The sequence below is a fragment of the Eleutherodactylus coqui genome, chromosome 7 (assembly GCF_035609145.1).
Source record: "Eleutherodactylus coqui strain aEleCoq1 chromosome 7, aEleCoq1.hap1, whole genome shotgun sequence".
Lineage (NCBI taxonomy): Eukaryota > Metazoa > Chordata > Amphibia > Anura > Eleutherodactylidae > Eleutherodactylus > Eleutherodactylus coqui.
The window spans coordinates 73,384,269-73,409,284 of record NC_089843.1 but is presented as its reverse complement, the minus strand read 5'-3'; the positions used below and the strand labels follow the sequence as shown (position 1 = coordinate 73,409,284).

Below are 25,016 nucleotides of genomic sequence, written 5' to 3'. Positions count from 1 at the left end.
ATGGTGGGTTATTACACCAGTCTCCCCCGATATGGTGGGTTATTACACCGGTCTCCCCCGGTACGGTCGGTTATTACACCAGTCTCCCCTGATATCCTGATATGGTGGGTTATTACACAGGTCTCCCCCGGTACGGTCGGTTATTACACCAGTCTCCCCTGATATGGTGGGTTATTACACCAGTCTCCCCTGATATGGTGGGTTATTACACCGGTCTCCCCCGGTACGGTCGGTTATTACACCAGTCTCCCCTGATATGGTGGGTTATTACACCAGTCTCCCCCGCTACGGTCAGTTATTACACCGGTCTCCCCTGATATGGTGGGTTATTACACCAGTCTCCCCCGGTACGGTCAGTTATTACACCAGTCTCCCCTGATATGGTGGGTTATTACACCAGTCTCCCCCCGGTACGGTCAGTTATTACACCAGTCTCCCCCGGTACGGTCAGTTATTACACCAGTCTCCCCCGGTACGGTCAGTTATTACACCGGTCTCCCCTGATATGGTCGGTTATTACACCAGTCTCCCCCCGGTACGGTCAGTTATTACACCAGTCTCCCCCGGTACGGTCAGTTATTACACCAGTCTCCCCCGGTACGGTCAGTTATTACACCGGTCTCCCCTGATATGGTCGGTTATTACACCGGTCTCCCCTGATATGGTCGGTTATTACACCAGTCTCCCCTGATATGGTGGGTTGTTACACCAGTCTCCCCCGGTCCGGTGGGCTATTACACCAGTCTCTCCCCGGGCTGTTAACCCTTTACAGATCTGTCTCTGTGAGGTGACACAACTGCCGCCCCTCACACACACAGTATACGGCAGCGTGAGAACGCGACTCCTCACAGGGGGCGGGGCGTCCAGAGCGCTGGACTACGGCGTCTAGTGGGCGTGGCCTCCCGAGGGCCGAGGAGGGGGGGACGGTCTACCAGACAACGGGCAGGCTCTCGCGAGGTTTGGAGTTTTGGCGAGAGTTTGTGGAAGATGGCGCCTGTTGTGACAGGGTAAGTCTGGGGAGTCGGGGCGGCTGGTAGGGGGAGCCGGGCGGCCAGGGGGCAGCGGGGATGGAGAGAGGCCTGTGTGAACGAGGTCCGGCGGGGAGGACGAGGCTCCGGGGTTCATGGCGGCGGCGCTGGTAGTTAGCGGCTGCTGTGACTCGGCTTCCTCGGGGCTGTGCGCTCCGTCTGCTGTCTGTGGGGGACACGAGCCTTTGTCTGCCTCCGTCCACACTCAGCGGTTGTGCCGTCCGTGGAGCCCCCTGCGCATCCTGTAGTGGAGCCCCCTGCCGCCGGCACAGGACGCTGGGCTCCGTTCACACCTGGCTCCAGGCTTCCGTCACCGCAGTGGTGATGTATCTGTGCTGTGACCAAGTCTGTGATCATCCGCCACTATGGCGTCCGCCGACGTTTTCCGTTATACTAATACCGCCTCGGCCGCGGTCACACCTGCCTTCCGTCGCGGATCCGGAATTAGGAGATGTCGGACGGAAAGTCCTTGATTAAGAAAGTTGTAGGACGGCAGAACAGAGCGGAGCTGTAATTGGCGCTGCTCGGCGTGTCCGAGGCGGTGTCATGTCCCCACGCCAATAACCGGAAAACTGAATCGCCGGCCGCAGGTGTGACTACTAGCCGGACTGCACTGTTTTCGCCCGGCAGCCTTCCCTCTGACAGTTATCCCTGTCGCGCTCTCCCTCCGTTGATAAAGTTGCTTGGATTTAGCGCAGGGGCAGAGGGGCGCTTATCGGGCGCCGCTGATCTCTAGAAACAAAGGGATGGGATCAGAACAAGCGGCCCGGTGGACCGGTGTGAGCCTGTAGTCGCGTCCTGTCCGCGCTGGGCGCCGGCGAGAATCGGGGAGGAGGAGGGCCGGGCTTATTTCATAACCTCGGACTAGCGGTCAGGGATGATGAATGACTACTTCCTGCGGGCGAGCTCTGCCCGCCACGGCCGGCGCCGCTGTGACTGCACCCTGAGCGGGCAGCGCTAGAACTCTGTCGCCGCCTCTGGCGGCTCTCTTCGGGGGGGGGGGGGGGGGGGGGGGGGATACGGTTTTCGCAGCGTTTGGCCGGTGGGGCTGACCGGTGAGGAAGCGGACGGGACTTGTTCCTCATGGATCCCGCCTCTAAAAAATAATGCCGGGGAGCGCATGGGCTCCGGCGCGGATCTTGCGGCAATAATCCGCAGTGTCACCGGGGCAATGAGCCAATCCTAAGTGGTGATAGCTCTAGTTGTGTGATTGAAGGCAGTCAGTCTATTGTTTTCTGGTGTCAACTATTCCCTTTTTCTTTCATGGTGGTTATTGTAGCGTTGGCCAGTAGATTGCTTACCCCCGTTCTCCGTTCCCATACAAGGGTTTTGGCCATTGATGGCTGCGCTGGTATTTGCAGAAGGAAGACGCGGTGTTGCTGCGGAGTCTGGAGGGGTAATTCCACAATGACCCCCCTTTATAAGACCCGCTTTTAGGAAGTTTTCCCTTTTTGTTGGTCATTTAACACGAGAAACATTCTAAGTGAATCCATTGTAGAATCAGCCGGTGTCACCTCTCGCGATCTGCCCCGAAGAGTCTGATATCACGTGGTGGATTGCCCCGTCCGGTGACGCCTGCTGCTGACCTGCGCCAAAGATCTGCAGCAGAAAACAACTTGATGTTCACTGCAGGGATCCGTACCTTCACCCCATGACAGCGCTCACACCTCGCCATCCACGGCAGGAATCCGTACCTTCACCCCACGGCGGTGCTCGCACCTCACCATCTGCGGCAGGAATCCGTCACTGCGGTAGAAAATCTGCATCTGAAAAATACCAGATATCCAAACATAGGGACCCAACGCGGGACGTGCCAGGATGGACGCGGCACCCGACTTGTTTATGATGTGGTTCTGCACCAACACCCCTTCTGTATGAGCGGGCCGTGTGTGTTACATCCTCTGCCTGTTCGCACCACATACGTTTGGTTTTTGCCGTGGACTCTGGTGCTGATATGTCACTCGCTGCAGGTTCCCCTAGGGTGAGTCCGTGCTGCAAGCAGCCAACTGCGCTTGTATGATGGGCCGCGCGGGGGGCGGTTCTCCGGCGGGGGCCTGATGGGCCGCGCGGGGGGCGGTTCTCCGGCGGGGGCCTGACGGGCCGCGCGGGGGGCGGTTCTCCGGCGGGGGCCTGACGGGCCGCGCGGGGGGCGGTTCTCCGGCGGGGGCCTGACGGGCCGCGCGGGGGGCGGTTCTCCGGCGGGGGCCTGACGGGCCGCGCGGGGGGCGGTTCTCCGGCGGGGGCCTGACGGGCCGCGCGGGGGGCGGTTCTCCGGCGGGGGCCTGACGGGCCGCGCGGGGGGCGGTTCTCCGGCGGGGGCCTGACGGGCCGCGCGGGGGGCGGTTCTCCGGCGGGGGCCTGACGGGCCGCGCGGGGGGCGGTTCTCCGGCGGGGGCCTGACGGGCCGCGCGGGGGGCGGTTCTCCGGCGGGGGCCTGACGGGCCGCGCGGGGGCCTGATGGGCCGCGCGGGGGGTGGTTCTCCGGCGGGGGCCTGATGGGCCGCGCGGGGGGTGGTTCTCCGGCGGGGGCCTGATGGGCCGCGCGGGGGGCGGTTCTCCGGCGGGGGCCTGATGGGCCGCGCGGGGGGCGGTTCTCCGGCGGGTTTCTTCTGCGGCTCCTGGCTGAGACTTGCCTCCCCCTTTCCCCTGACTCTGGCTTACTAACACTGATGTATAATACATGGCAGCGACCGCAGAGTGTAAACGTACGAACAACCTGTTGTGAGTTACAGAACCGGCGGTGTGATGGAGACGGCATGACATCTCATCCAGACGCTCCCATAAATGAACCTGCGGACAAACTACATGTCATTTTATGCTGCGGGTCTGCAGCGGGGAGTTCCCCTTCTTGTAATGTGAAGGGTGAAATCTGCGACAAACTCTACACTATTTGGTGCATCTTTTACTATTGTGGAATTCCTGCAGATTTTCGTCAGCCTCGTCCACCGGGGGCAAAATCGGCAGCGGAAGTCCCAGGCTCAGCATTGCTTGTGGTAGATGGGCTTGGTGCCGTGGTGCTAATCTGTGGCCAGGTTCTCCTGAGGCGGAGGGCTAACGCAGTGCAAATGCCAGCCGGCCGTTGGGGCGACCGCAGACGTGTGTGACTGATCCGCTCTCCCATCTGGATGAGGCCGCTTCCGCCGGCAGCGCTCAGTTTTCTGCAAGCCCATTTCAGAAAAGTTTACAGCAAATCTCTTAAATCCCCTAAACGGTCTCGTGGCTTTAAATATGAAGTACCTTCAATTGTAGCATGTTAATAAATCATGTACACACGGGTGCGCGCAATTGTGGTCCGTGAAAAAAAGCGTCCGTTTCACCCTTACAAACACGCGTGACGGCCCAGCTGATGTCCTTCATGCCCGATGCAGTGGATTGTATGTCTGTGCGATCCCATAGACTTTAATGAGCTCTTATGGTTCGAGATCCAGACCAAAGTAGGATATGCCGTATCGCAGACCAAAGTAGGATATGCCGTATCGCAGACCAAAGTAGGATATGCCGTATCGCAGACCAAAGTAGGATATGCCGTATCGCAGACCAAAGTAGGATATGCCGTATCGCAGACCAAAGTAGGATATGCCGTATCGCAGACCAAAGTAGGATATGCCGTATCGCAGACCAAAGTAGGATATGCCATATCGCAGACCAAAGTAGGATATGCCATATCGCAGACCAAAGTAGGATATGCCGTATCGCAGACCAAAGTAGGATATGCCGTATCGCAGACCAAAGTAGGATATGCCGTATCGCAGACCAAAGTAGGATATGCCGTATCGCAGACCAAAGTAGGATATGCCGTATCGCAGACCAAAGTAGGATATGTCGTATCGCAGACCAAAATACAACCGTGCAGATCAATGCTGGTGATGTCCATATTAAAAAAAAAAAAAAAGGATCCAAAATCCGTCCGTGTGCGTGAACCTCAGCGGATTTTGTGCCTTAGAAATCCTGTTGATTCCACCATCCCGGCCACAACGGGGACGGATCACTCCCCACTTACTGGTGTCGGTCTGTGTTCCTCTCACCTAATAGAAATTGGTAAATCAATGTAGTTCCCCAAAGTGACCGTCGGCGCAGGATGGTGTGTATATCCCCCACCTGCTGGGGACATCTTTGTCATCCTCACAGCTTCTACCTGTATCCGATGAGCGGATACAATGTATCTGCTGGTCATTATTACCAGGCAATCCTCAGAATGCGGCTGCTGGTACCGGTGAGGAGATGTATCGCTTCATGCCAGTGTGCAACTGCTTAAGTAACACTTCCGTATTAGAGGGCTGCAGAAGTGATCACCTGATGACACAGCTCTGCGTGGGAACTGTGGAAACCCTGTAGATGTTGTATAGCCCATGGACGGAGGATTCATCGGGATGGCTAGCTGGAGCCAGGTGATTGGGGTAATGATGGAGTTGCTGTTCTCTATTCTCAAGGCCTAAGAGGACCTTTACATGAACGGGTATGCATTGCGGAATCCACGGTCGGTCGGCGTCTGCAGCTAATACTGTTTGTTACATGCTATGGAAAAGCGCCTCTCCTTGCACACTCACAGAAAGAGAAAATCACAGCATCTTCCAAATTTGTAGTACAGATGGCTTCCATTGAAGTCACTGAAACCTGTCTGACCCGCCGCCCTTCAGCAGTTGACGTTGTGGGAAGGTTGCGGATTGCACATCATCACCTAGCGACGGCGCAGGAAAAATATACTCTAAAACAATCTGTACTGCGCATGGTTGACGCGGCTCGCTGCAGCCATCTGCAGTACGGATAAAGCTGGAACATTTGCCGTGGAGTTGGGCTCTCATCCGCTTTGCTGCTGCTGTAGGTTTTACGTTACGAAGGTCTGCATGGAAAATCTGCAGCAAAACTGTCACGTGTAAAGGTGCCCCTAGGCTGGGTTCACACGGGGCGGATTTGCCGCGGAGATTCCGTCTGGAATTTTGCCATACGGGACGGCGCCAGCAGAAGCCAGCGCTGCGGCGCAGATTCCCAGGCCGCAGCATGTTCATTCTTTTTCTTCCTCCGCTGCGGCTGCGCTCCCCTGTATGGGAGCGCCGGCTGCAGCGGATGAGTGAGCGGCCAGGCAGCTTCAAAACCCACGGCTAAGTGCCGCAGCTTTTGAAGCAGCGCTTCTCCCGGCGGAAATCTCGCAGTTTTTCGCTGCGGCCAAACCACGAGATTTCCGCCGGGATTCCAGTGTGTGTGAACCCAGCCTTTGGGGAAAATCTCAGCATGCTCCATTTTTATGCAGATTCCGCACTGACGGCTTCCATTGAACTCAATGGAACCATCTGAACCGCGGCCTGTCCGCAATTGCTGGGTGATGATGCAGGAAAAGTGGTAGTTTAAAAAAATAAATATCTGTACAGGACGTATCCGGCGGCTCGCCGTGCGGACCATCCACAGTACAGATGAAAAATGAAAGTAACAGGTTCGCACGGGTGCCGCTGCGTAATCTGGCCCTGCCGTGTACAGGCGGCCCAAGCTGAAGGTACAGTACAGTAATATGGCTCACAGAGGACGGTCTATGGGATATTACTGCGGTCACACCTCAGCTGTGAAGGAGAACCGGCCACGGACATACCCGGCCACGGACATACCCGGCCACGGACATACCCGGCCACGGACATACCCGGCCACGGACATACCCGGCCACGGACATACCCGCCTGTGTGGTCTGCATATTTGTCCATGGTGTGAAAGCATCCTTATAGGGGGTAATTCTTAAGACCGCTGTTTTATACACAAGCGTGTTGTAAAATGCAGCGTGTATAACGTATATGACTTGTTTCATTTTTTTTAATTCCTGTTCTGTCGATTTAGCATTGTTGTGTATGAACAGCACACATACAATCTAATTGCTTGTTTACAGCGTTTGTTGCGCGCTCATATACAATAGGGCTCTATTGGGTGTAATAAGCAGTTAGATAGAACATGCTGCGTTCATTTTTTACACGCATGTTGTATGCCATGAATATACACAAGTGGTGATCGGATCAGTGAAAATCAATGTACGTTCATTGACTCCACATATTGTGCGCATGTAATACACAATACGATTACACGTGTGAGCAGGTCTCTCGATGTACGAAATGTATCGAGGCTCTTGGGGCTTGAGATGTTTGACTTGCACTTTGTTGTAGACTTACACTATATTTTAGACCCGTTACCGCTGTAAACTATGTTAGAGTTGTGCCCTTGTAAACGTTCTGCCCTATACCTGGTAGGGCGGTCATGAATAGCAGGGCAGCGGGGGTCAGTCGCTCAGAACTCCAGTGAACAGTTAGTTGCTGAAGCCGACTGCTTCTGCCAAAAATGTACTTGGTGCAGGGGTCCACCGGGATGACAGACCCCACCGATCTACTGTGGATGGCTCCGCCTGCAGATAGACCATCAATAAGTGGACAGCCCCTTTAAGCCCGTTAGATTGCACCAGGCCCCACCTATTTTGCCACACTTTGCCTACTTCTTTTAAAAAAGCCATGAGTGGCACAAAACTAAAATATTGCCTTTTTAAAATTTATTTATTCATTTATTTTTTTATGCAAAACCTGTAATATTGGCTTCAAAATAAAATATAAGCCTGATGTTTTACTACAGTATGGCCTCCTGCAGACGAGAATGCTCACAGCGGGATGCGAGCCGTGCCCCTGCAGTGACCACTATGGCCCACCTCCTCCCAGCGTCTGCCCGCTCTGCTATGTGCCAGCTGGGCAGAGCCGAGCCGGCGCGTCACCAGTGACGTTTCTGTGCGGACCTTTCCGAGGCTCACACAGAAATAGGACATGCCGCAATTTGTTTACTGTCCAAGTTTTCACGCAGTCAGATCGCGGCTGTCTGCATAGGATCGCATTATCTAATGCAATCATATGGCAGCGGGCACGGATGGAAATTCTGCGAGAAATCCCGCCACGGAATTTCCGCCCGTGTGCAGGAGGCCTGAATGTTAGTAATTACGAGCTATTTATGAAGGAGTCAGAGGCTTGGCTCATCTGTGCACGATCTACTAGCTGAATACTGGAGCCTGCGTTCTGTAGATGGGGTGAGCGGACTGCCCTTTCTGCGGCTTTGCAGAAGACCCGCTACGTAAATGGGTATTCCTGTTTCAGCAACTCGTTTTCAAGCATTTGAAACCTGGTAGCGCCTCCTCAATAAATACGGCTCTGTGGTTGGCGCTGTTGCCTCACACTGTGGGTGTCCTAGGGTCAAATCTCATCAAGGGCAACATCAACTTTGGGAAGCTCCATACAGCCATCACAACTCCAGTACAGCAAGGCAGCAGGGTAATGACTTGGCCACCATGAATAAATGCAAGAAGAACATACGACCTCCATGCAGATGTTGTCCATAGTCAGACGTGAACCTGGAACCCTAATGTTACCAAGTCTGGTGGCTCAGATGTTAGCACTGCTGCCTTGCCGTGCTGGAGTTGTAGGTTCAAATATGACCAAGGTTGGTGGCTGCATGGAGTGTTTCAAAGTTGATGTTGCTTTTGATGAGATTTGAACCCAGGACCCCAACATTACTAACCACTGAGCTACGTTCCTTGAAGAACCACCGGCCAGTTCCTTCTGCTGCCCATCGAATACAATGGAATAAAAAAGATTACTCTGTATTCAATTTCCAAAACTAAAATCGAGAGCGCCGACTGCTGCACTTCTGATCCAGTGTAAAGGGCTCCTGTTCATGGGCAGCATGCTGGGAATTGCCACCATTCTTCGCGGTGAGCTTATCTGTCAGATAGGCTCACCGCGGAGATTCATCTGCCAATTCCGGCTTCCATGGTGGAATCCCCCCCCCCCCCCCCCCAAAACCGGGAGTGGCTCATCCTGTTCCATGTAGTACTATAGTAAAAAGAGCCATGTGTGATTATGTTGTATCCCTGGAGGATGTATAGTGGGAACCTGTGTCATTCCAGCCCCTACTATAGTGTAGTTTCTCTTCCTCCTCGGTTCTGCAGGAGTACTGCAGTGTAACGCAGCGGTCCTCCAGCCCTGTGATGACGCAGCATGCTGTGCACCCGCTCGGCTTTCTGTACCCTTGTTCATATTGCAGCACGAAAACCACCCAACGCCCCAGTCTGTAATGCAGATGGTGTTAACTAACGTGTCATAAACCAAATATTTGGCCCTGGTAAATATTCCTGTACACCTTGGTGCGTTTACAGAGCGCTCCCACGTGTGATGCAGTTAATTTTTGGTTCCGGCCGCCGTTTGCCTGCCAGCTGTTTATGGCATGTTACACATTGTAGTGTTAATCACTGTGTTAACGGGCAGAATGATTGCAGGAGGGTTCCTGTCATCTCCCCTCAATACCCATCTGTCTATTATAAGAAGGTCCTGATCCCACCATCGGATTGGTGAGGGGATTGTAAATCCCTCTTGTCTGTCTTGGAGCCGCTCTAAGATGTATTTTCGCAGATCCGCGTGTTGTAGGCAGAGTATAAGATGGATTTGAGTGCGGATGTCGCTCCCTCGTTTGACGGGATGAGAATCTGCAGCATGCATTGGCATGCTGTGGGTGTAATACCCCCTCCGCACATCGGGGGAGCTGCAGACTTATTTCCACACCGTGTGGCTAGGATTTGCGGATGTCTGATGGATTTGGCTCATCCCGTATATGCAGATATTCTCCATGGAAAATCTGTAGTGTTTCTGCTTGGTGTGAGCGTACCAGCAGCAAACTGGCCAGCGTGGCACATGATGAGGCTGGCGTGTCTTGCTTCTTTGTACCACTTGGTTTATTGCAGTGTTTTGTACCGGGAATGGCTATCTGGCACGTTTTGCTTAAAGTCTTCTCCAATGTTCCTAACCTCTGGGTTTTCAGCTGCCTGGAGACTACAACTCCCAGCATGCCCTAATAACATGTTGGTACAGCGTACTTTGTTGAACACTGATTTAGTTTGTGTATAACGCACTCTTTGCGCATGTAGTGCAATAAGCCCGGTGATTAACACTGCGCCATTCACACCTGCATTTTTCATGCACGCACGTGAGTAAAAGCAGCGTGACTTTTTTCCGTTGTGCATTCCGTGCCATTATCATAGTCTGATACACATGTAGCATGCGTCGTTTATGTATTAGGTGGGCTAAATACGCCCGTCTGAGTGAGCCCTGTGGCTGCTCTCCCACAGCCGGCTGTAGAACGACGCGTTTTAATGCATCGTCAAACGCGGACGGCAGCCTTTTTAACGCACCCAATCATTATAATAGGTGATGAGGTACGTTAAAAAGCGCTTAAACGCAATAAAATGGAGCCGACAGCGTTTAAAAAAATGCGACGTTAGAAACCCCACTTTAGAACGTTCGTCTGAGAAGCCCCATTGAAATCGCAGGTATTTGACATCGTTTAACGCAGCGGTTTGAACGGGGTGTGAGGAACCTATAGGTACACATGTAGTGGGAAAGCCACAAAAACATCCGCGCCATTGGACAGTCCTCCCCGTTTTCAGGTGTATCCCTGCGTACATGCCGTGTCCAAGTGTCCCTGTAATTGTAGGGAAAACTGGAACTAAAAAAAGAGTGGAAATGTGCGACATGTAGTAATCTGCCACACCACCACCAATGCATTTCACTAGACTCGGTCCTGGCAAAGGGGCTATTGCAATGTCTGTGTGTCTCCAACCTCCCCGTTCACTGACAGAAAGCGGAGATGTTATACTGGAACACAAGGCTTGTTACAGAGTTGATCTATATGATTAAACTTGCATGAACTAGAAAGTATGTATAGTCCGTAGTGTAAGACGTAGATATTGGTGCGGCCGGTGCCTGCGTGGCGTGACCCGCTGGTCTGTGAGAGTGAAGGCATGTTACCCCCTCCCTTATCAGGGTCGCTGAGATAGGAGACCTAATCAATGATGTTGTTGGCTGCCCACCTGCTGGATTCCCACAGTAGTAAGCCAAGCGACGGCCACATCTACCCACTTGGCATTATCCCACAGGACGGACAGTTGGAGTCTTTCTGCTTTTTTCAGTAACTGGACAGGCTTGGGGGAGAATTTTAATGAATAAATATATATATATGAGTATGGTTTCCTTATGTTATAGAGATGCAGAGAAAATGTAGGCAGACAAGTTCTTACCAGTGAGAAGGCAAGAAAGTTTTATGTGCCGCAGTCTAACCTGTTAAGATAACTTTTCTGCGCCTGTATGTAGGGTCGGCGTTTTAAAGTTCCGGGCTGTAGCCATAGGCAGAACTTGGCTGCTGGCATGTAACATTTGTGGGCTGTGGCCTGTGGATGTTCCTATGACGTAGGTACTGACACCCGGCTCCTGCGTTCTGCAGTTCTGTGTCCAGCCTAATAATAATTGGCTTCTGGCTGTGCAGTGCCCTTGTATAGTGTTACAGGTCACATCGGTGCTCGGTTACTGAGAGCCCAGCCAGCTGACAATGCCCGCTACAGGGCTGTAAAGGCTTCTCCGGTAGGTAACGGTGCCGCGCTCTGCATGTAACACATGGACGGTCGGGCTTCTCCGCAGGGGATCACTATCCGCAGTCCGGCAGACAAGTTATTTTTGCAGTCGTTCCCTTTCTGTCTGTAAAATGAACACGTCCGGCTCTTCCTCAGATGGAGAACACACAATTTGGATCAAAGAATTGGCCATGCAACATAAAATAGCTGCCAGTGGAGCTGCAGCCACTAGGGGGCGCACCCTGACAGTGCTGTCTTACAGTTTACGATTCTGCAATACATTGTTTCCATAGAAGAATCCATAAGTATGGCAAGTAAAGTTACTGCGGATTTTTCTCCCTTGTGTGAAATCTGTGGTGTAAATCCGCAGCCTAGTTCAGTATACACTGCAGATTTTCTTTAAATTTCATCCACATTGGAAAATGCAGCTGACCGTCCCACGTAAGGCTGCAGACACACAGGGCGCAAATCCCACAAATCCCACGGAATGACCGCAGCCAGACTGCGCTAAAATACCGCAGAAATGCAGCTTCAAATCTCGTGCCGTTCGGCGCAGGTTTTAAAGTGGCTTCGCTGCCTGCATTCGGCTGCGGCCATCTCTTCCCCCATAGAACGGAGAGATGGGCGCAGCAGAGACGCCGATAAATTGACATGCTGTGGCTTTAAATTCCGCACGGCATGTCAGTTTCTTCGCAGCTCGGCCGCAACAGCTTCTCCTGACTATTTTACTGCGTGATACAACCCTATTCTCTATGGGCGCATAATAAACGCTGTACATATGCAATTACACTACATATATGCGGCTTTTATGCGTGCAGCGACTAAGCGGAAAAAGGGGAAATTAAAAAAAACAGGAGAATGGCGCATGATGGTGTGCGTGAGATACGCTGTCATGCGCAGTGAAAAATCGCTGCCCATTCGCAGTTGTAAAATGCTGCGTTCCACACATTTTTGGTTCAGATCATACTTCATCCATAGCACCCAATGCTCCTGTAATGGAGCGGGGTGTATATTATACTGTGACTGCTAGCAGTAGAGCTTTGGATGATCTATGTGTATACGTACATACAGGAGATAGAAAATCCAACATGATGAATCATTTCAGACTTATTTTCAATGGGACCCGTAATCTGTACAATTCCACGGAAAAACAAAATAATCTTTTTGGGGTGAACTTTTTTTTTTTTTTTAAATAAATATGGTTGCATAAATATGCATACCCTAAAATGAATACTTTGTTGATGTATCCTCTGACTTAATGACAGACACCTACCCAAAAAGACTTAAAAGGCTTCTGTCATTTGAGAAACAAACATATCATTCCTTACCTATTCCTCCCCAGGCAGCCTTCTTACCAGATCTTCTCCTCAGCCAGCTTCTCCTGGCTCCTCCAGCCGGCCGGATCCTTAATCTTCCTGTGATGTATCGTACATTCTGGTAGTCTCCTTCCTGCAGGTCAGTGTACCCGGTCACTAGTGACGTAGCGCTCACTGCCTAGGAGGGAATGCTGAATCCGATGCGGGACTGTTGTCGAGACTGCGCATGCGCGCTGCAATATTATTTGACGCTCTCAGGCAGCTCGCATGCGCAGTACCGCCATAGGATTTGGCATTTCCTGCTAGGCAGCGACAGCTACGTCACTAGTGACTGGGTACATTGAGAATGGACGTAACATCACAGGAAGAAGATGATCCAGCCGGCTGGAGGTGAGGTGACCCGGGGGGCCTGCAGTAGTCTGGAGAAGATGTGGTAAGAAGACGGCCTGGAAGGAATGGGTAAGTATTGCTTTTTTTATTTCCTTTAACGAAACCCCTTTTAAGTCCCGCATGCAGAATCTGGCTCTGCCAGCCATAGCGTCCATGCCTACCTGGTCTGTCACCGGACAATCTGTACTGTGGATGGACCCGGCAGCTTGCCTTCGGGCATGCACAGTACAGATTTTTCAAATGTATTTCGTTTTTTCCCCTTTCAATGAAAGCCGTCCGCACGGAATCTGCAGAATAACGGAGCATGCTGCAATTTTTCCTACGCTCGTGGAAACCGCAATTGGTTTCCGCAAGTGTGGAGGAAGAATCTATTTCCCATAGCAAGCTACTAGCGCAACTTGTTGCAGATCCGCAGTGCGGACATCCGGTTGTGGGCAGGAGGCCTTATACTACCAGCATGGCACATCTTGATTTGGTAATCTTCCTGCCCACTCTTCTTGCAAAAACTCTCCAAATCTGTCAAATTATGAGAGCATCTCCTGTGTAGCGCCCTCTTCAGGTTACCGACAGGTTACCCAGGATTCAGGGCTGGGCTCTGCCTTTCTGATCTTCTGGTGAAGCCATTCTTTTGGTGACTTGGAGGTATACTTTTTTGGGTTGTTGTGCTGAAAGGTGAAATTCCTCTTCATCTTCATCTTTTTAGCAGAGGGCTGAAGCTTTGGTGCCAGAATGGACTGATATTTGGATCTGTTCATATTTCCCTGCACCTTGACTAAAGCCCCAGTTCCAATAGTAGAAAAACAGTGTCCACCATCCTCACTGCGGGTACGGGGGTCTCTTGGTGATGCGCAGTGTTGGCTTTGTGCCAAACATACTTTTTGAAAAAAGTTTGAAAAAACGTTCTCTCACATACATTTGGAAGACTTGATGGAGGTTTTGGTAAAGCTTATCCGGGCCTGGATGTTTTTCTTTGTTAGAAAAGATTTCCGTCTTGCCCTTCTCCCCCACAGCCCAGACATATGAAGAATACGGGAGATGGTTGTCACATGACTATACAACCAGTACTTGTCAGGAACTCCTGCAGCTCCTGTAGTGTTGGTGCCGGCCTCTTGGCCTCCTGGACTACCTTAGTTTTACTTCTGCTCTTTCCCTCAGTTTTTGTGGGACGTCCAGTTCTCAGTAATGTCTATGTTGTGCCAAATGTAACCCACTTCTTGATGACGTCTTCACCGTGCTCCAGGGTATATGTAATGCCTTAGAGATGTTTTGGTCCCCTCCTCCTCACTGATGCCTTCCAACAATCAGATCCTTCTGATGTGCTGTAAGATCTTTATAGACCAACTAAGAAAAATCCTCCTAGAAGAGATTAGCTTGATATGGGGGAAATCCGAATCGCTGTACCTAACGGCAGTGGAGTGCTGACTACTATGTAACATGAGATTAAGGCTGGGTTCACACAGGGCGGATTTGCCGCAGAATTCCGCATGTGGCCGCTAATCCCAGGATTAGCCAGCCATGTGGACGAGATTTCTCAGAAATCTCGTCCACACGGGCCGGCAAATCTGCTGCGGCTAAGCCGGCAGAATACGGATTTGCCGACTGCAGCATGTCCTCTCCCCCCCCCCCCCCCCCCCCCCCCCCGCTGCGGCCGCGCTCTCCTCTATAGGAACGCCGGCCGAAGCGGAAGAGCGAGCGGCCAGGCCACTTCAAAACTGCCGCGGGTTTTTGAAGCGGTGGTTCTCCTGGCGGAAATCTCGTGGTTTTTTCGCTGCGGCCAAACCGCGCGATTTTCCGCCGAGAATCCGTCCTGTGAGAACCCAGCCTAAGGCCTCATTCACATGAGTCTTCACGTGGCTATTTTGCTGCAATAAAGTGTCTGAACTAAGTGTTACCATGTGAAGAATTGGATTCCAATGCATCCGTTCACTGGGGCAATTATCGGCCACTGTAAAATCGGCAAATCACCGACCGTTTTCAGTCGCTGATTTATCTTGCAGTGTCAAAAGATAGGTTTTTAACCCATCTCTTGATGAAAAACGCTAGAGGTTCCAATAGACACCTATGGGAGCTGGGAAAAAAAGAGTTTACCTACATGCGGCGCTTGGGTAAAGACGGCTACCACTAATTAACCTAATAGAAGCATTAAAGCTTATTAGAAGCATTCTGCCGACCAATGGAATGCCGCGCTGCAGCGTTTTTTTGTCTTTTCTTTTTCTTGCCGTGTGCGGCTGTGAGGTACATGTGATTGGCTGATTCTGAACACAACCACATCCCCCAAATATAAGAGGCTGCTCACACTTATATACATCCACGTTATTTTAGTTTTACTTTTGCAGCCTCAATAATTCCTTTTTCCCTCTATATACCCACTGTACTGGGGGGCACTATATATCCACTGGACTGGGGGGCACTATATATCCACTGGACTGGGGGGCACTATATATCCACTGTACTGGGGGGCACTCTAGATATATCCGTGTAATTCACAGTATGCCACATGAAGGCTATGTTTAGAGTAGAATCTGCTGCTAATGTCTCCACATGGTTTCCTCTACAATCTGCATTCTGCACGCTCCCGTGTCGCTACATAACGTGGATCTGTGCTACATAACGTGGATCTGTGCGGAGTCTCATTGGAAATTCCCCTCGCAGATTTTGCCTATTCACAAAATATGTGGCGGACATATTGGATTTCTGCCCAGGTTTTAGAAGGAATCTACATGGAAAAATTGCCGTTTGTTTGTTCCTTTTTGTCATTTTATTTTAACAGTATGTGACGACTGAAAAAATAAGGAGCCAAATTCAATGTTTAGTTTAGGAGCCAGTGGCTCCGGGGTAACTCTTATTTCGGGTCTGGGGTCCTGTTTGCTGCAGAGCTGCAGTAATCTGAATTAGTGCTGTAAACTGTTTCTACAACTATATACCGGCCCAAGATGATGGCAGAAGAGTATTTGTACATGGGCAATCGGCTAGAATCTGAACAATTGGGCTGCATCCGATTCCAGCTGCGAGATCTCGCATCGAAATCCAACCCCCATGCCGGCCAGGGACCCCTCGCATACCTGTCATGGGCATTTTGGAATTGCTGTGGGACGGACGGCTTCCATTGACTCCACTGATCAGCCGTATAAACAGGCAGTCGATGAACAACTACCTGCTTGCTGAGAATGGTGGCGGGCTGGACTGATCCTCGGCCGCTCCGCCTCTATTCACTGGCGATGCTCCTTCCTGGGTCTGACCTGACGGGTCGTCCCGAGTAAAGGCACCCCTTGTCTGTATGCTGCAGATTCAGTGTGACTGGGGGGTTTAATGGCCTTGTTAAATCAGGGGTTTTTCCTTTTTTGTTCTTTGGTTTATTGCTGATGATGTGGCGGTATTAAAATGTATGTGTATATAGAGGTGGTTTTTTTTGTTTGTTTTTTTTTTTTTAAATTTTGCTTAAAAGTTACAACAAACTGCAAAAAAATAAAGAAATCTTCCTTTTTTTTAAACTCAGAACTTTGTGGATTGTAGTGGTCCCTCTGGAACAGCGATGTTACATGTTTTAGCGCCCGCTGTGTTCTCCGTTTCATTTCTATTATCATAAACAGGGGCTCCACATTTCGGCGATACTCCTACAGTAAACAGCACTATATGATGCACAGTAATGGTCTCTGTGAGTAAACCCTAACCAAGGGTGTTGGTATATCACCATTGACTATCCTACAAATGGGCAGTAAAAGTTGGTAATAAGTGAGACCCTGACTTTTGGTAAACCCACCGATATGTGGAACGAGGCCCCTTCATAGTCAGTGTGAACAAGCCCTAACATGTTGAATCTTGTTTGCCCCGTGTAAGGTATATTCACATGCAGCAGTAACTCCTGTGACTATTCTATCTGTATAGGAGGACGGCACAGGTTCACATGCTTGTGCATTTCTGCATTTGGAAACTAGTTGCAGCCAAAAGCGAGTATACTCTTAAAGGAATTGTCACCTCCTTCTGGCAGTGTGAATTATATTGTAAGATGTGGCCCTTGGTAACGGTGCCTTTTTATTGTCTTGAACGCCTATTCCCAATCCAGAAATATGAATGTTGGAGTGCTCCCCGCACAGTATGGAAATAACCGGTGGGTCTGGTCTGGGCGCACTCCCACCTGCTGCCACTGAACGCCCCCCTTTGGGATTGTGATTGCATATGCAGTGGTGAGAATCGGTCACAGCAATGCACTTCAAATTCAAGACGTCTTCAGCATCCAGAGCTGGAGACCTCAATCAAGACTGCGGGAGGTGAGAGAGACCAGAGCTGGAAGTGAACCTCCCGTCAGATGGGCCGTTACGTGCATACTATGCGGGAAGTGCGTGTTTCAAGATAAGGGTACAGTTATCCTCCTAAGGTCCCACATGTTACCATACAATGTGTACACTGCCAAAACGAGGTGACAGCCTTCCTTATAAGAGTACTTGTACTTTCGCGTCCTCCATTGCCCATTTTCAACTCCTCCCGGCAGCTGAAGACGGCCCTATATAGTGCTGAAAGAGCTGACGGCGCCTGACCGCTCCAGCGGGAAAGTGCAGGTTCTCTTTAAGTGGTCTCATCTATCCTGTTTGATCCCTTTTTTCTCCAAGACTTCTATATGATGATTGGTCTCCGGGGTGTACATAAAGTCTTGCAGTCTGACCGATCGGGTCCCCTTGGTGATTTATAGCAGTGTTGTCCTCTTTGAGGCTCCCCATGTAATAAGCAGAACTTGCTGCTGCTCTTCTGGCCTCCCCGTCGCTGGGAACGGCTTGCGGTTCTCCTGGGGCTTCTTATATACTGTTAGTAGACTCGCTCATCCTCTGTCTCCCTCCATGTGTTTGGCGTGTGTTGGAGCAGTTGGACGGCAGTACTTGGAGTTTCATCAAGTTTCTCTCTTCCCGATTATCTTGTGATTTTTAGAGAAGAGCGTTGGGAATCTCAATATAGACATCACTTCCAAAAAATGTGCTTCATGCAGTTCTGCTAAGTGGCCACCAAAGCTGGTGTGCCGTCATACATGTCCTCCAAGGACTTGTTTATCACTTGTGGTTCCCAGTAGATGTGATGTCATCTGGTGGCACATGAGCCGTGCATGTAGCATGTTCTATCCAGATCTCCAGCACTGGCATTTACCCTGCAGCAGTCATATTGACGAATGGTCATCCTTGTAATAAAGGATGGCTTAAAGTCTCTTACAGAGCCCCTCTGGCCTATAGGGGGCCGTGTTTCCCAGATGACCCTGTTCTGACATCCATACTCTTTAATAGGGTATATGAGCCGGGTGTTCTGTTCTTGGTTCATTCCCTTTAAAGGGAACCTGTCCTCACCCATCAGCACTATAAACTAAGTTGATGGGCTTATAGGACAGATGTTGTGGAGTCCGGGGGTGTAGTTGCTTGGCTCCTTGTTCCCTCACTGTCCACCAGTGGGTCGTCCATGCATTGGGCTCGCCTCTGCAGTCAATGCGCATGCATACCCATAGAGAACAGTGTGTGCAGAGATGAGGCCGACGGACAGCGAGGAATGGGGAGTTGGTAAGTAAGTGCACCTCCTGCCTCATCTACCCCTGTGCTATAAGCACATACATTTAGTTAATGATGATGAGAGGTTCCCATTTAATACAGATTATCTGATTTGTTACTTGTCTGATCGTATGAGGGGCCTTTCACACTTGTGGAATATATTTTTGCAAGACCTATCTAAAGACGCAGAATATTTTGCACCAAACTCCACATGTATACATGCAGGTACGGAGAAGAAATATTCTGCACCTGTGAAGGCTCCCCGAGTCTAACTCCTGCCTTAACCCCTTTCAATCCACTGCCTGATGTCATCCTACATTCTGATTGAAGCTTGTACAGCATCAATGTTAGAAGATGTCCGATAGGGTATTCTTACCGTCTATTGCTAGCCACTCTACTGTCGGAGCCTCTCTTGCGCACACACACTGGCTTTAGCCAGCAGATGGCACTGTTGTATAACGGCTAAATAAAGAAAGCCTTTTAGGAAACCCTGAATCCAAAATTGGATTGGAAAGGGTTAACGATATGGCATATCCTTACGATGACATGACGTATGATGGGAATATCACCTTCTGACATTTGTCTGCTATTAAACAGGTAGATGCTGAATGATTTCGCCTGCTTTTATCTTAAGTCACTGATTTATTTCTGGCTGCTCACTGAGCGCCAGCGTACTGTGCAGCGCTGTACAGAGATGGCCGTCCCTCACATCAGTCCCCGTCCCCATGGGGCTAGCAACAGAACCTGTTCTATTCACTCGGGGGTTAACTTTATGGGAAGCCAGTTGGCCTATCAGTATGATGGAAGGCAACCTGAGGAGCTAGGGGAGAACCCCGGGTCAAAGTGCTGCAAAGGGACTGTGCTAACCACCGAGCCCCTGGGCTGTAACCTCGATGCAGAAAGGGTATAGTCACACGGGTGTTAAATATGTATTATATATGCTTTATTACGGGGGGGGGGGGCACTTTACATAAATGTCCAACTGATGATAAACGGCTTTTAAGAGATGGTTATGACTAAATAACCATGTTGTATAGTCGCTACAATCTTCCAGAGCTTGTATGTGGCGGTACTAGTCATCAGCAGCCGTCCTGGACATGAAGGGTATCCCCACCACAAGGTCACTGTCCGATCTGTATAAAAAGCAGAAGCAAGAGTAGCGGCTTCCCTTGTGCAGGAAGAGGACGCCAATTGTGATTCAGAAACCGAATTTCTCTTGAATTCTTAGCTGCTATTTCTGTGTTCCTGAAAACCATTGTGGTGTATAGGGGCTGCTCTCCATGTTGGTTCCTAAAAGGCTTTGTATCGCTGCTACATGTACTACCTGGACTGTTCTTGCTGGACCGATGGAACTCCAGAGATTGGAGGGCTCCTAATCCTTTACATTGTCAGCGGCTAGTTTGTGGCTGGCACTAATCGCCTCTGCTGTCTTCTTGCTGCTCTTGGGTCTGTTGGTCGCTGCTCAGAACTTCTGGCTTCTCTGCCAACTCTTCTCCTTTTGTTATCTGACCGCAGGAAGTAAAAGTGAGGTTGGCTTCTTGGCAAACCACAGGTTACAGTTAAATCATACACCTCAATCTGCAAGATTTTAATTGTTAAAAATAAGGCTAGTTGTGATTTTTGCACAATTCCATTTTTAACCCCATAAGGATGTGGCCCTTTTTTTTAATTTTTTTTTTCTTTTTCTCCCCTGTTTTTGGTGTTTCCTCATTCTTATCCCCTATCCTCCCCCTTCCATTCTTCCTTTAAAAAATCATAACTTTTTTTATCCATTGACTTAGATTTCTGTGGGCTTGTGTTTTGTGGGACAAGTTGTATTTTTCAATGGTACCATTTAATGTACTCAAACTTTAAAAAAATGCTAAGTGGGGGGGGAAAAAGCGTAAATTCTGCTATCTTTGGGTGCGTCTTGTTTCTACGGTGTACAGACTGCACCCTGTGCTTTCATCGTGGGAGGCAGTGCGGGGCCCCCGTACATTGATCGGGGTATTCAAATGCTGCTGTCAAAATTGACTACTACATTGAAAAGGTTAGCAGCTCACAGGCGGGTGTCAGCTGTAAGAAACAGCCAGGGTCGGCGTTGTATGGAGTGGGATCAACCCACAATCCCCCTCCATACAAACCCCGAATGTGCAGGACTTAAGTGTATGCCCTGAGTCTTCAAGGGGAGAAAGAGAAACAATTGAATCTGAATCTTCTCATTCTAAGGGCTCATTCAGACGACCATATATCGGCTGGGTTTTCACGCCCGGCCGATATACGGCGTCCCTGTCTGCAGGGGGAGGAGAGGCTGGAATAGCTGGGAGCAGTGCTCTGAGCTGCCGCACCCTGTCCCCCTCCTCTCCACCCCCTTTCCGCCCCTCGGCACTATTTGCAATGGGAATGGGTGGGACGGGGCGGAGTGGAGTCCTGGAACTCGGCTTCGCCCCCTCCCATTGTAAATAATGATGAGGGGCTGAAAGGGGTGGAGAGGAGGCGGGAGCTCAGTGCACTACTGCCGACTCTTCCAGCCTCCTCCCCCTGCAGAGATGGACACCGTATATTGGCCGGGCGTGAATACCCGGCCAATATACGGTCGTCTGAATAAGCCATAAGACCCACAGGATTTTTATTTTTCTCATAACAGAAATGTTAGGTTGTGTAAGGGTTTTTTTTCCCCTTCTATTGGGGAAAAGTTGCAATTTTAATTGGTACCATCCTTAGGTACATGTGACTCTTGGATTGCTTTTTATTAGTTTTTTTGTCGTTTGGTTTGCTTCCTAATTGGAAAAAAATGGCAATTCTGGTATTACTTTTTCAAAATTGTTTTTACAGTATTCACAATGTGAGATCAATGACAAAAAAATCTTCATTGTTTGTTTAAACTGGATCCTTTTCTTTAATTTATCCTTTTTTGGAACTTTCTTGACACTTCATTTATTTATTTTATTGCACTGAAGGGGACTTGGAAGATACAATCGTTCCATCACTAGGATAGTACACTGCATTACTTATATGATGCATCCTACTAGGCCTATGACAGCAGCCTAATAGGTGCAGTTATGTGGCAGACGAGGCATTTCTCAGGCTTCTGGCTGCCATGGGAACCCATTGGTATCTTGCGATCGTACTGCCGAATGCTAATGGGTGACGGAGCCCCATCCCATGTCATGTGCTTACATGCTGCTGTTGCTATTGATTGTGGCATGTAAGGGGTTAAACTGGCAGGATCTGAGGTTTCTCCGTTCCTGGCTGTTAGAGCAGGAGCCTGGCTGTCAGCAGTCAGGCGAGCCACCCCCTTTAAAAAGATGTGTGCATGTTTAAAGGCCATTAGTGACCATCATAAAAAAAGCATATTGAAGGTCACTAATGGATTAAAGGGGTCCTCCTGCCAAAATAAGTTATACGCTATTTGCAGGATAAGGGATAAGTAGCCGATTGCAGGGGATTTGACCACCAGGACCAGGACCCCCACCGATCCTAAGAACACAGCGGCCTGGTGCGTACCTGAATGAATAAGCCATTCATTGGGAACATTCACGTTCCTGGCTACCACTGGAAATGAACGGAAGCACTTGATTTTATTTATTTTTGGACAATGCCTTTTTTAAAGGGGTTGTCCCGCACCGAAACGGGGTTTTTTTTTCTTCAACCCCCCCCCCCTGTTCGGCGCGAGACAACCCCGATGCAGGGGTTAAAAAAGATCACCGGACAGCGCTTACCTGAATCCCCGCGCTCCGGTGACTTCTTACTTACCCGGTGAAGATGGCCGCCGGCATCTTCTCCCTCGGTGGACCGCAGGGCTTCTGTGCGGTCCATTGCCGATTCCAGCCTCCTGATTGGCTGGAATCGGCACGTGACGGGGCGGAGCTACACGGAGCCCCATTGAGAAGATCCGGACTGCGCAAGCGCGTCTAATTTGGCCATTAGACGGCGAAAATTAGACGGCAACCATGGAGACGAGGATGCCAGCAACGGAGCAGGTAAGTGAAAAACTTCTTATAACTTCTGTATGGCTCATAATTAATGCACAATGTACATTACAAAGTGCATTAATATGGCCATACAGAAGTGTATAGACCCACTTGCTGCCGCGGGACAACCCCTCACTTTGGCCCCTCAAATGCAAGTTTTCATATGACTGACCAGTATGTGGCTTCAGGACTAGCAGAGATGGTGGGCGGCGGTGCCCTAGAAATGCCACTTAAACATTTGGTGAGCTGGCTATAACGGTATGCAGACAGTTTTGATTGTGAGAGGACATGGCACATCCTGATAACTGAATCACTGCACCAAAAATGAGGCTGTGCTTTTGCACCATTCCATTTAATTTGGTGTAATTTAGTTAAAGCCGTGAAGATGATGTGCCGAACTGACCGGTCCTCCGTAAGGGACTGCAGCTTGTAAATTCACATCTTAAAGGGAATTTCCGGAGATTAAAAATGGATCTTCTCAATGGACACTACTTCGACCATCCGCCTCAAAAACTTCCAAACCTAAAGCTATTTGCACAATATTTTTGCGGTCTACTTTGGCTTTATGCAAAGATCCCAGCGCGTCCGTCAAACCTCTCCATAGGTTTTCGTTCACCAAATAGAGGTGTCTTAAAATTTGGCGCATCTTTGGATGTCTGTGTCAGAACTGCAAACCGATGCCGGCTGTGAGCTGGTGTATGCGTGCACTATAATGTACACCAGATTCTAGTGTAGGAAGACCACCGTCACACTTAGTTGTTTTTTAATTTTTTTTTTGTGCATTTCTGCAGCAAAAAAAGCATTTAAAAGCCACAAGCGTTTTTTTGTAGTTACCACGTGCATTTCTAGAATCTACATGTGTTTTTGTAAACACAGGTTTTTTTTATTTTCATGTGGTTCAAAGACTCCAAATATTGAATACAGCTTCAGCTTCCTTTCACAGAGCTGCAGATTTCTGCACCAAAACCCACAGATCTAACTGCAGAATTGCAGGCAGCTTTCAGCCATTGATAATTGCTTAGTAGAGATGAGCGAGCATACTCGGTAAGGCGATATACTCGAGAGAGCATCGCCTTTTTCAAGTACCTGCTGGCTCGTCCCTGAAGATTCGGGCGATCCGCAGGGGTTGGGGGCGGCGTGGGGCAGCAAGGGGGAGCGTGGAGGAGAGTGAGAGAGATCCCTCTCTCTCTCCCTTCCGATCCCCTCCGCAACCCCCCGCTCACCCCCACGGCCCCCACCGAATCTTCAGGGACGAGCCAGCAGGTACTAAAAAAAGGCGATGCTCTCTCGAGTATATCGCCTTACCGAGTATGCTCGCTCCTCTCTATTGCTTATCACAATTGCGCAGGTAGCCGGCAGATTTTGAATGTCCCATGGCTTGCAGCGTGTCGGCCCTCGGAGGCCCCGTCTTCCACTAAGCCTACCAACTTTTCTTGCCATTTTGTAAGTGTGATAAGTGCAAAAAGTGCCTGAAATCCGCTGTTCAGGTTGGCCATAGAATATAATGTAGTGTGCTGCGCGCCCCGCACACCCGCGGACTTGCATTGCGTTTTCTAGGAGCGGATCTAAAGACACCGCCTGCTGTATTTTATCATGACTACGCGATGGCTGGCTCCTGAGCTTTGATCTCCATTGATCATCAAAGAATACACGATCATCTGCAAGTACTTTTAATTCAAATACGCGACAAAAAAAAACAGGTCATCCGCTGCGTAAATCCGTGCGTGCCGTGTGCATGAAGCCTAACGCTTAACCCTTTTTGCTGTAGGCATTAAATACCATGCATGGGGGTGTGTTGGTGGTGAGCAGTGTTTTGGGCAGGACTTGCAGCTGCTGGAACAACTCCTTTGCAGGGCCGCACTCTATTAATCAGCCTGTGTAGGAGGAAGAGTGGAGTATATAAAGCTTGGCATGCCGCTTCCACTTCTCTGTGCCTTGACAGTCTCCAGTCCTGCACAGATGCCAGAATAATCCCGCACTGTCTGGGCCGGAACGCGGAGTCAGGGCTCCCCCCCTCCGATGGATTACATCTTCCCTCTGCAGCGGAGATGTTATGTCTCTTCTCCCGCTGGCGTCCGTCCAGAAAGGAATGTGTGTTGTTTCATTTTCCAGTCTGAGTAATTGTATTTATCATTCGGGGTGAGTGCTGGGATACGGCCAGTACTGTAAGTTGGGGAAGTTCTCATGTAGGTGACAGTTGGGTTGTACATGGGAGATGGCAGCTGGTCTTCTATGGCATTATCTATACATATGTTCTTTGGAAAGTTGGGTTGATCCGTTAGAGATCTTAGTGGTGAGTGTGGCACCAGTAACAAGATTAGGGGTTTCCTACTAAAGAGATAGGATAATCACAAGGTAGGTGATTGCTGAGGGAGGGACTAACCGCTAGAACCCCCCTC

General features: G+C 50.1%; 1 protein-coding gene across 1 annotated transcript in view; it reads left to right on the top strand.

Annotated features, from left to right (window-relative positions):
- Positions 1-931: 931 nt before the first annotated feature.
- The window catches only part of RBPJ (recombination signal binding protein for immunoglobulin kappa J region), a 54,658-nt gene continuing 30,573 nt past the window's right edge, over positions 932-25,016 (top strand). The window contains exon 1 of the mRNA XM_066573213.1: positions 932-1,007. Within this exon, the coding sequence (XP_066429310.1) occupies positions 988-1,007 (20 nt within the window). The 5' untranslated portion in view covers positions 932-987. The remainder of the gene's footprint in view (positions 1,008-25,016) is intronic.